General features: G+C 44.4%; 2 protein-coding genes across 2 annotated transcripts; both read right to left on the bottom strand.

The window, feature by feature from the left end:
* Positions 1-2,755: 2,755 nt before the first annotated feature.
* On the bottom strand, positions 2,756-6,799 carry GGS23DRAFT_584255 (heterokaryon incompatibility protein-domain-containing protein). Its single transcript, XM_051517320.1, has 5 exons — positions 6,601-6,799; positions 5,841-6,481; positions 5,294-5,788; positions 4,141-5,214; positions 2,756-4,065 (listed from the first exon to the last, which is right to left on the bottom strand). The coding sequence occupies exons 2-5, from the start codon at positions 6,155-6,157 to the stop codon at positions 2,874-2,876; spliced, it is 3,078 nt and encodes a 1,025-aa protein (XP_051368455.1). The 5' UTR covers positions 6,158-6,481; positions 6,601-6,799; the 3' UTR covers positions 2,756-2,873.
* Positions 6,800-8,378: 1,579 nt separating this feature from the next.
* Positions 8,379-10,270, bottom strand: GGS23DRAFT_584244 (uncharacterized protein). The gene is made up of 4 exons (XM_051517319.1): positions 9,878-10,270; positions 9,581-9,763; positions 8,813-9,240; positions 8,379-8,749 (listed from the first exon to the last, which is right to left on the bottom strand). The coding sequence occupies exons 2-4, from the start codon at positions 9,714-9,716 to the stop codon at positions 8,744-8,746; spliced, it is 570 nt and encodes a 189-aa protein (XP_051368454.1). The 5' UTR covers positions 9,717-9,763; positions 9,878-10,270; the 3' UTR covers positions 8,379-8,743.
* Positions 10,271-12,069: the final 1,799 nt, after the last annotated feature.

The raw sequence follows: 12,069 nt of genomic DNA, 5'->3' as shown, positions 1-12,069 counted from the left end.
TACCGTACCTATTATTAGGAGTTTAATTACTCCTTACGGATTAATTAAACTAGGGAGGCTATAGTAGTGCGGTAGATCTAGGCCACGTAGCCTTTTCGATGTATATTTATATGGGTCGCGTACTTATATTTTCATTAGCCAGACTTAGACATGTAGATATCACGACCTATAGCTATTTACTCGTTTCTTGCCATGCCTTTCTAGCCATCCTCCTTTACCCATTTCTAGTCTCCTTTCCTAGCTGCCGTTTTCAGCTGGCCGATCAACCGATTACAGCTGTTTACAGCTGTGATCTTGGTTGATCGGCACTGGGCCAGTTGTTGGCAGTTGGGCAGTCCTTGTTTCGTGCCTCCGTCAGCGTGCCTACGCTGCTCCTGTTCAGTAGCCTTTTTCTTAAGACGACTTACCCTAGCGGAAATAAATTATAAAATATATAACAAGGAACTACTAGTAATTATCGACGTATTTAAAAAGTAGCGATATTATCTCGAAGGCGCTTAGTATTAAATAAAAGTATACTTAAATTATTAGAATTTAACGTACTTTACTATAGTAAAGGTAATAAACCGACGATAAGCCCGCTAAGCTTAGTAGCTCTCCTCGTATTACTTTATGATATATTATTACCTAGGAAGGTAAAATAAAAAGGCCGATATTTTATTTAGATTATTATGATATCGCCCTAAAAAAGAAGGAGCTAAGGATTAACCGATAGCGACGATCCTATAAGAAAAGCATTTTTTAAAAAATCTAGGCTTATTAGTAGTAATATTCTTTAATACTAGGCTAGGTAATATTCCGATACCTACCTAGACCTAAGAGTTCGTTAAATAAGTTAAAAACGCGGCTAAATAAGACTCGGAATATTAAAGCTAACTAATAAAATAACTCGGTAAAGAGGTAAAACTTTAAGACGGCTTCTTCTACCGACGGAACCGTTTATAGGTACTAAAGGACCTATAATAAGAAGTAGTTAAATCGGAATACGATATTAAAGTAACGGGATATATAGGTATAAATAAAACCATAGAGCTTATTACCCGTAACTTCTAGTAGCTTAACCTAGAAGTAATAATTAAGGAATTCGTAAGGGGATATTACGAATATTAATAGAATAAGGTATCCCGATATACCCCGTTCGGATTACTATAGCTTATAAAACTATACTACCGGCCGTAGTAAATAATCGTAATAAATTTTATTATAAACTTATTAATATCTAACGGCTACGACTTTATATAGGTTATTATAAACCCTTTTATTAAAATAGCGTACTTTATCCCGCTAAAAAAGGACGGTAAAAAAGCCGAAGACTTAATACCTATTTTTATCCGTAACTACTAGCGGTTATATAGGATCCCCTTAAATATTATCTCCGACCGGGACTTACGGTTTACTTCCTATATTTAAAAGGATATTCTAAAGCTCCTAGGAGTTAAGCCTAGAATAAATACTACTTTTTATCCCTAGACGGATAAATAAACGGAAAGACTTAACTAAATCCTAAAAGTATACCTACGCGTTTTCGTAAATTACGAAATAAACGACTAGGAAAGCTTATTCCTTATTACCGAATTTACTTATAATAATATTACTTCGATAGCTACCGGTATATTATCCTTCTACGTTAATTACGGATAATACTTAGTAATATATAATCCTTTATTAGGTATTCCTAAGAATCTAGGAAGTAGCCTCTATACTTACTAAATAACTAAGGTATATAATAAGGCTAAATAATAATTAGAAAAAGTACGGTAACGGATAAAAGGATAGGTAGATAAGTATAAAAAGGAGGAACCCCTTTTAAAAGTAAGGTAACTTATTATGATAAATACCCGTAACATTAAAACTAAGCGCTTCGTTAAAAAAATAGATAAGAAAATGCTCGGCTCCTTTAAAATCTAGAAGGTCGTTTCGCTTATAGCCGTAACTTTAATACTCCTAAAAGGCTAACGTATTTATAGTACTTTCTACGTATCCCTTATCGAATCTTATCGCGCTAATAATTAGGAACTACCTAACCTTAATTAGGTCTTACGGAAGGTAGCCCCGATTAAGATAGAAGATTACGAGGTAAATAAGGTATTAGATTCCGCTAGAACCGGAGAAGTCGTTAGGTACTTAATAAAATAAGAAGGCTAGCCGATTAAGCGTTATTAAACTTAGGAACCGTAGGAATACTTTACTACCGAAGGAACGAGAGAAGTTATTAAGTTATTTTATTAATAAAATCCTAATAAGTTTATTAACTAACGAGCCTAGGTACTTAACCCGCGCTTAGAAACGAGCTTTTCCGAAGAGAAGGGATGGTATTATACGGAAATGAAACCCTATATTAATAATTAGGTTATAAGGATTAGGAGGATAATATTAGGTAGCAAAGCCGTTACCTTAGCGACTTACTAAGGAAAGTCCTAAATAAGCTACGGATAGCTTCGGTAATAGGATATAAAGGTACTAAGGTACGGAGATACCTCCGGAATATATTAAGACGAGATAGGGACTAGGAAACCTAGGAAGAGATAAGGACCTAAGAGACCCCCTATAGAATTATTAATTAAATTGAACCTATTCTAAGCATATCCCCTTGTTATAGGCTTAATAAGTAGATACAAAGTCCCGATAATTTTAAATTATATTACGTTAGTAGAACCGTAGGGAGATGTATAGCCCAGGAAGCTGACTACAAGATCTTTCACCATAAATAGGGCGAGCTTAGCATTACTCTGATTGCCATTTTGCCTGTAAGGGAGCCGCGATTCCGTTTAATCCGAGAGTATGTAGCTATTTTATAAATTAGATTAGTCTCTAGTAATTTTGCAAACGTTTCGTACTCGTCTGCTGTGACCGTCCTAGCAGACCTCCATGGCTCATCGTATCAAAAATTCCTGCGTCTTCTCGACGTACTGAGAGAGGCCCATTGCTTCCCCGTCCATCAGGTTATACACAAAGCACTCGCCGACCAGGGTCCAGCAGTCTTCTCCCCGTCGTAGAACAACTGGGACACTGCAGCCATGCAGTATACAAACTTGGTCGTTGAGCCTTGTCTCTGAGGGGCCAAGGCCTAGAAGTGGCCTGCCCTCGTGATCTTCAATCACAAACAACGTTCTGTTCCAAATCACAGACCTGACTCTCTGAATGTACTCCAATGCCATCGACGGGTGAGACCCGTCACGAATCATCTCACTAGTAATATCTCCTCCGTCGCTGGAGTCCAGCCAGTATCGGCATGCCTGGTTGTACCACAACGGTGCTGGAGTTCCACCCGGGCCGCGGTCCGCCACGAGTGTCCTCCAGAGGCTGTCTGGGACTAAATAGTCGCCCTCTTGCCAGCCACACATGTCAATCCACTCTTTTTGTATTATCCCACCGGTAGCACGGAACCCAACTTCCAGAACAGAGTTGATGACGAAGCCGCTTACGGTGACGGAACCGTCTAATTCCAAGTCACCGGTTGGAGACGGCCGGCCAAATACCGGGACAGCGTTGGATCCTTTCGAGGCATCGTATAGTGGCCTGTGGGGGAGCCCCACAAGGAGATCTCCATTTCGACGCCCAGTTTTGCTACCATCTCCAAAGGGCAGGTCTTGCACCTGGCGAATCCAAGACGGCAACCGTAAGCCCTTGGGCAGGGTTCCATATGTGGTCGTTGCTCTTCGAAGGAAAGGCGATGGAACATCTTTGTTTAGATGCTTGGTGTTATCTCTCTCTGAGTGTCTGTCGTTCTGTGGAGCCCATGGTCGACATATTATGTCAATAGACTTGGAGCTCCTGACACAATGGCAAACGAACTGCTGATACACCTCCACTGGCGCGTCTACGTCTATTTTTGCGCATGATTGAAGCCATGCTTGCCCGTCATTCGCTACGGGAACAAGGGCAAATATGACAGCGCCAGGGTGTCCCGATTTCATGGCAGGTAAGAGAGATACTAGCGTTTCTAGACTGCATTTCGTGGTAGATCCGTCACCCCGTCTCCTGAAGAACTCACGAGATACCTCCACCACTGAATATGCAGCTAGCGCTCGGAGGTCGACAAGCTTGGTACTGCCTTGGCTTGCCCTAGCAATTAGAATCTCAGCACCCACAGCCAGGTCAATATGAATGAATAGAATGAATAGCGTGTCTGCAACGTACCTTGCTTGCTTCATGAGAGCCAAACCGTTAAACTTGTTGGCTGCTGTAGCTCGTTTTAGAAGCGACTGGACGTCGTCAAACCTGGAGCCCAGCATCACCACCGCATCACAAAATTCAGCCCACTCTATGTGTTGATCCCCACAATAGAGGGTCGCCCGCGTCGCAAGAATAATCTCAAGAAATGCCCATCGACGGCTAAAGTACGGTTGCCTCAAAAGATCAACTAGGGCCTGCCACTGTCTGGGAGTCTCACCCATGTCGTACTTCACTAGCGTGTCAATTTGACATAGGTCAAGAAGACGGGGTATAAAATCGATGGCCGTTTTACTGGTGTCATCGCCGGCTCCGAGCCAGATAACCACTTCCTCTGCTCCCTGGAAGATTTCCGGTATCATTTGAGCTTGCACGTTCTGTTCCTCTTCGTCTCTCGGGTCGATGCAGAGAAGTTCGACCCACAGAAACACCGGTTTGGCGGGATCCCTGATTTGACGTAGGGCTTGACATAAGCTCAGGGGAGCAGTAAGGAGACGTAGTTCATTAGAAATGCTGTAAAAGAATAGCTTGCTCGGTTCATAACGATCGTCCCAGCGCCCAGAAAGAGCTTTGTATCCCGGCTTAGATGATCCGGATGTCGCATCGGTAAGCCTCTGCACCTGGAATGAGCAATATATTGGGTAGTCCCGGTCCTGACTTGGAAGAAGTTCCAAAACTCTAACTTCGCCAGACCTGAGTTGTGTATCTGCGTATAGCTTCCCTGGGGTTGGAAGCTCTTCGTTCACTGCTCTCCGTAGCACAAACGATCTAGTCCGTGTATACACTGGCCCCTTCAACTTGACGGGTTTCAAAATCGGGCCCGGAATTTCTTCGCTGTTTATGCTCCACAGGCGACTCATTCGTAGTGGAACTCTCTGCGCCAGCCGAGCAAGATTTCGAGAGATGATAGACGTCGATGGAGCATTGGTTCTTATTAGGGGGTTCAATGCTGGGTTTGCAGAGGGTTTTAGGGTAGCCTGAGATGCGTTGGGATCCGGCCTTGCCTGTCCAGGCCCTTCATGACGCTCTGGAAGATCCGACCTTGGACTTCACTATTAGCAAACATTGGACATGATCTCTATGGACACAAAACAGAAATGTGCCAAAAGACAAAACATACATCTCTGCACTTGGCGGTATTAACGCATTGCTCGAGTCAAATTCCATGGCGTTGGGCGAGTCCCCGCTGTCTGGAAGAACGCCTATAACGATACGGTCAGGTAAATTTGAAAAGGATATGTGAAAAGGTGTCACACGCCGCCCGCCATTGCGCTCCGAAATTCGTTTGGTTTGGTTGAGACTTGCGGAGACTCGCGAGCAGAGTCGGCCGGCGAACACGGGCAGTCCCTCAGTTCGACTCTCTCTCAGTGCGGCTGTGAGAAACGTTGTGAAACTGTCTTTTCCTTGAAGGGGAGCCATGCTTTCAAATCCAGCGGCAACAATTGCCTCCACGGTGCTCTTCGCATCAGTAGACAGAACTGACGAAGCGGCGAAGCAACAGTCAAGGAGGAAAAGCACATGAGAGTCGCAGTCATTGAGAAACAAGGACTGAAGTGCGCTCCAATTGACACTCGGAATTGTCGCAATGGACTCTGTCAAAGGGCCTGGATCGTCACTAATACCTTGAGATTAAGATTATTGACCTTGCTAGGGTTGGAAGCACTAACCGCAGCCAAATACAGTCTTTGTCCTTGTTGTTGAGTCCATGGCCCCCATAGTAGATGATTAAGAGTGTCCCTGGCTTGTCATGCTTCAGGAGCAATAGTAGCCTCTCTGAGAGCCTTTGTTGGGGTCGTTTGGACTCGATTTCATACTCGGTCACACGGAAATTGTGGGCTAAAAGCTCTGAAGCGAGCCCCTGCAGTTGAGTTTTAAACTGATTCTTCTGCGCCTGCACAGAGTCCTTCCAGGAGATCAGCAGCGCGTCGACCGCTGAGTATGGGAACCGGCTTTGGTCAAGGGAAGCAGCCAATGCCTGAGACATTTTCTACACTCCGAAACCGGCTGACGTTTGTTTCCAAAGAATCAACAGACGTTATAGGCCATCTCGCTGCCAGTTGCGTCCCTAGGCGTTGTGCTGGCTCTCCACTTCCAGATGTTGTCACCAAAGGATGGATCCTGGGCTGAAAGGCTGCCGCGAGATCAGAATCGCTTAGCTCCTGAGGGTCATGAGATAAATGAAGTCTCGTAAGGCTGCAATGTAAGGAAGGGAGTACGCAGACCAGCCTAGCTACCTGTTCCCTATACCTCACCCCAAAGTTCGCCGCTTCTTGAAGATTATATTGGCTCCTTCTGAAATAGCCGTACTCTACCAAGAGGTTAGGGTAAGCGTTTTCGACTACTCAAGCCACATCCCATTGCTGCTACCACATATGTCGATTCGAGTTCAATGAAGGGTTGCGCGTGGGGTAATTGTGACAGACTAACTAATGAAAGGAAAAAAGAGCATGTAGTCTCGCGGCATGTAGGTATGTTGGGTTACCTATAGAATAGGTCGAAGCACTCTGCGCTTCTCCACGTTTTCGTGCCGAAAACCTAGGGCCTCTCCGAAGGCTAAGGAAAAGGGGGTAAATAGGAATCGACGCTTGATTAAACGGCGAGAAACTGACCTCGATTGATCTGTATATGAATAGGATTGAAATAGGTAGAAAATAGACGCGTTAGTAGGTAAATAGTGATATATGGATCCCGTCGCGTATGGTGCTATTTTATTGGATGCATTTCTTTAAGGGGGTCGTATGAACTTTTGACTGATTAAAATAGAACATCCTGAGCGTTTAACCAAGTAGAATCGATTTACTGGAATTGCAGGAGGGTATTTACAGGGGGTTTTTTTTTTATAGCGTAACAGGGGTTGACGTATTATAACTATCCTCCGAATAGGATAAATACATTCTGTACAATAGATCTGAGACGGGCGTCCCCTATGCCACACGCAACCTCCTGTCGGCGTGGGGCTTGAGATGTATTATATAGACCACGGATGCTGTAGACTGTAATAATGTGATGAAAAAGCCTGCTATGTACGCAACAGCGTGGGAAATATACCTGCCCTTTCTCCCCCATTTCTTATTCGTTACATAGGTAGTCTTGTATCTCGATTAGTATGCAGCACAGCACATCATGACCCAATACGATAGGATTATAGGGTGGGATTCGCTGCTGCGGGCTCGCCAGCCTGCACTCGTGGGCCGCCTGCTCAGTTGGAGCATGGGTGCCTCCACGGCGCATTAGTCTACCTGCCCTAACGTCCCCTCCCTTAGATCCCAGAGACAACCCAGAACTCTTCCCAGAAGGTGTCTCGCAGCAGCAGCTTACATGCGTAGTCATGCCAGCAGTCCAGGGCCATGAACCCCGTGGCTAAGAAGAGGATGCCCAAATCCGTCCCCAAGGTGCCATGTAGGAAATCAGCCCTTATAAGCCTATATCTGCAAGTCGTAGAATGTGGGCGTCTACGTTTCACGCAACAGGTGGACCCCGGCACAGGGTCGCCGTGAATCAACAACGAGTGCAATAACAAACCGTCGGGTTAGCGTCTTGCTCGTCGCCGCGGTTTCGCGCCTTCGGCTTAGACGGCCTACGAAGAACGCAGTACTTCCGCCCGTAGGTCTGCCGCGTTAACACCCGCGGCTATCGTATCTGCTATCGTCTCCCCACCCTACGATATCAGCGTCTTGCCCCAGCTATACGACGCCCCGTAATCTTAATACGGGTCCCGGGCGAGTCCTATCACGTCTATCGGTAGACAAACACGCAGAATCTCTAAAACAGTGGAAAGGCTTGATGATCGGCTATCAAGGGCTTTATGAAGCTTATCTATATAAGATCCGTATTCGTGTTCGCGTTTAACTAACCTCGTTGGCAACAGGTGAGGTATGTCCTATCGGAGCATCTCCTCTGGTTCCTACCTAGGTTGCGTCTAGATACCCCGGCCGTTTGACTTAACACTGACGATGTTACCCCTGCTGGCGTGTTACAAGAACCTCTTCAAGGGCGTAAGAGTCCTGGTCGTGGATTTGCAGGGGCCTTGGTGGTGGTTGAGGTCTGTCGTAGGGATCTACAATGGCCCTAGGCGATATGCTGTCGCACGAAGCGCTTCGTATGCGATGTAACCGGATAACTGCATCAAAACTAACCCGCAGTATTGAGGCTTTTATATAGGTATGACAAAGCGAATTGGATATAGTACTTGGATCATAAACAAAATGCCCATGTGCTGTATCACTGCGGCTGGACCACGAGATGAGACGACAGAGGAGATAGCAGCATATCTTGACTGGAGCAAGGCAGAAGACAAGCGGATTGAGGCTCAAGTGGCTAGAAAATTGGGTGATGGTCCAGAAGTCAATTGTAGGAGAGACATGAAAGAGATATGCAAAAGAGTGTTATGTATGTGTTCTGCCATGGGCAATATCAAATCGTGAAATAGTACTAGCAAGCTACCTAATCCAGCAATCCCCCAATGTTTTGCAGACACACTCCAGCCCGGAAGGGGCACTTCTAGCAGAATTTAGGCAGGGTGCCCACGGATCAGTCGCCGGCGCAGGTTGTGACAAGAATCCTTCATGACTCAGAGCTTTACCGAGAAAATATCATTAGAATATGAAGCCTTTCCCTAAAGGAACGGGAATTGTCTTACCGATTGATTAAGTAATATAGACCTCAGATTTTTGAGGACCCTAATTTGATCAGGACTATCGACATTGTTGGTCCTGAAATCTCCGTCACTTCGAGCGCGACCGGCAAACAGCTGCAATGCGCTAATAGCCGTTCCTACACGCCCGTATCCGAAGCCACCGGATATTAGAGTGACTTTTTGACTCCGGTATGTATCTTGCAGCTGGTTTAGCTGCTCCAGGGTTGGGGCGTAGAACTCTGATACAGGGATATGATCGTATGTTATCCCCTGACTTTTAAGTCGATTGGTCGCTCCTACGGGTAGTGAGTAGTTGTTGAAACTGATGATGCTAGTAATACTTTGCTTTACCAGATACTGAACAGCTTCCTCGTCTATGTTCTCATCGTGATTATCGCTTAAGTAGTGAGAGGCCGAAGAACGTGCGGATACTAAAGAGACCCGTTGGGTCAGTACCAAGGACCCAGAGATTAAGGACTTCAAGGTGTATATAAACTAGCGTCTTAAGGCGTCCAATAAAGCCTATAAGTATGAGGCGGAGACGTTTATACAGAAGGAAGGTGTGCCGTCTGCCGAAGCGATTGATGGTCTGAACGCCATGTTCGCCGTTAAGACGTTGATTGAATACTTCCATGGCAGGAAGGATAGCAGTCAGGGAGATAAAGAAACGAACGCTGATCTCGCTATGGCGCTCGAGGTGTAGAGCTACCTTAATCTTATATAGCTTGGGCAATAGAGCTTGGGCGATGCTTTCAAGATTGTCGAGCTTACTCAGACTATCATAAGGAGCGGGGGAGTGGCCGGGTCTTCGCTGTCGACTATTGTCAGATCTTTCGGTCGTGTCTCGGAGGGTATCGGCTTCGCCTTTGGCGCTGTTAATGTCGGACTCGACGCGTACGAGCTTCATAATGTAGAAAGCGAGATAGAGAAGGCGGTTTACGGCACGTAACTCGCCTTCGACTCGGTCAGCTTCCTCGCGGCTGGCGGTGGTGTAGGCGCTGGGTTGTTAGGCGCGTCTAGCGCCGCGGCCGTTTTAGGTGGCGTCGGCGTTATTTTAGGGGGACTTGCCTTCGGCTTCGGTGCGCTAGTATCGGCGTTTGGGTAAGTTGCTGAAGACGCGAAGGCCGTGGGACGATACTTTGGTGATATAGAGCTTGCCTATAAACCCGGAGGATATAAATACGACGAGCATTAGAAGATCCTCGTCCCCTTTGTGGGTGCTGTTATTAGTGAGATCGAGGCGAACGGCGACGTCGATTTCGATAGTTAGTACATCTATAGTACTCACTATGGGTAGACGGGGTCAGGCTATATTAACTATTTCTTCTGGGTCGGCGATTTCCCAAAGATGATCCAGGATAAGTCTAAGGCTATTAATATACGCAAAGGCATTAAGGCGCTAGCCGGCGGTATACTTGCGAATAATACAGAATATATAACGATTATCCTACTAGCGACCCCTAAATCCTATATTAGCTACGAGTACATGATTCTTCCGTTTACTACGTTGCGATACGACTATGGCTTCGATGTTATCCGGGAGCTTGAAGTCGATGGAAATTTTGACTACGACTTTTATATCTTCCCGAGCGAATATATCATCCGTCGTATCTTATATGAATACGTGGAGATACCCGTTACTGTAAATCTCATAAACCGCTCCGTGCGTGTCCAAGTCTCCTATCTGCCCGATAATATGCGTAATGTCTTGAAGTATTCGCTCTATGGCGCGGGCGCTGACTATATACTCGGTCTATGACAAGGGGATATGCTTAGAATAGGTTTAATTCTACTAATAATTCTATAGGGGGTCTCTTAGGTCCTTACCTCCCTTAAGTTTCTTAATCTTATTCTTATTTTAATATACTCCTGAGGTACCTTCGTACCTTGGTACTCTAGTACCCTAATACCGAAGCTATCCGTAGCTTATCTAGGACTTTCCTTAGTAAGTCGCCGAACCGGCGACCTTAATGCCCGATATTATCCTCCTAACCTTTTATAACCTAATTATTAGCATAGGGTTTCCTTCCCGTATAATACCATCTCTCCTTATCGAAGAAGCTCGTCTTTAAGCGTTAGTTAGGTACCTAAGCTCGTTAGTTAATAGGCTTATTAGGGTTTTATTAATGGAATAACTTAATAGTTCCTTTTATTCCTTCGGTAGTAAAGTATTCCTACGGCTCCTAGGTTTAGTAGCGCTTAGCCGGTTATCCTTATTACTTTATTAGATATCTAATAACCTCTCCGGTTCTAGCGGAATTTAATACCTTATTTACCTCGTAGTTTTCTACCTTAATCGGGGCTACTTTCCGTAGGACTTAATTAAGGTTAGGTAATTCTTAATTACTAACGCGGTAAGGTTCGATAAGGAATACGTAGAAGGTGCTATAAATACGTTAGCCTTTCGGAAGTATTAGAGTTACGGCGATAGGAGAAACGACCTTCTAGATCTTAAAGAAACCGAGTATCTTCTTATTTATCTTCTTCGTAAGACGCTTAGTTTTAATATTACGGGCGTTTAATATAATAAGTTATCCGACTTCTAAAGGGAGTTCTTCTTTTCGGTATTTATTTACCTATCCTTTTATCCGTTACCGTACTTTTTTTAAATACTACTTAGCTTCGTTATATACCCTAATTATTTAGTAAATATAAAGGTTACTTCCGGGATTCTTAGGGATACCTAGTAGGGGATTATATGCTACTAGGTATTACCCGTAGTTAGCGTAGAAGGGTAATATACCGGTAGCTATTAAAGTAATATTATTATAGGTAAATTCGGTAGTAAGGAATAAGCTTTCCTAGTCGCTTATTTCGTAGTTTACGAAGGCGCGTAGGTATACTTTTAGGATTTAATTAAGTCTTTCCGTTTACCTATCGGTTTAAGGATAAAAGGCGGTACTTATTCTAGGCTTAACTTTTAAGAGCTTTAAAATATCCTTTTATATATAAGAAGTAAACCGTAAGTCTCGGTCGGAAATAATATCTAAGGAAATTCTATATAACCGCTAGTAATTACGGATAAAGATAGGTATTAAGTCCTCGGCTTTTTTACCGTCCTTTTTTAGCGGAATAAAGTACGTTATTTTAGTAAAAGAATCTATAATAACCTATATAAAGTCGTAGCCGTTAAACATTAATAAGTCCGTAATAAAGTCTATCGCGATAGTTTATTAAGGTCGATAATATAGTTCCATAGGCTATAGTAATCCGAACGGAATATATCGGGATACCTTATTTTATTAGTATTCGCGATATTC

This window comes from Durotheca rogersii (assembly GCF_024521655.1).
Source record: "Durotheca rogersii strain YMJ 92031201 chromosome Unknown GGS23scaffold_29, whole genome shotgun sequence".
NCBI classification, from domain to species: Eukaryota; Fungi; Ascomycota; class Sordariomycetes; order Xylariales; family Xylariaceae; genus Durotheca; species Durotheca rogersii.
This window is presented reverse-complemented; position numbering and strand designations above follow the sequence as displayed.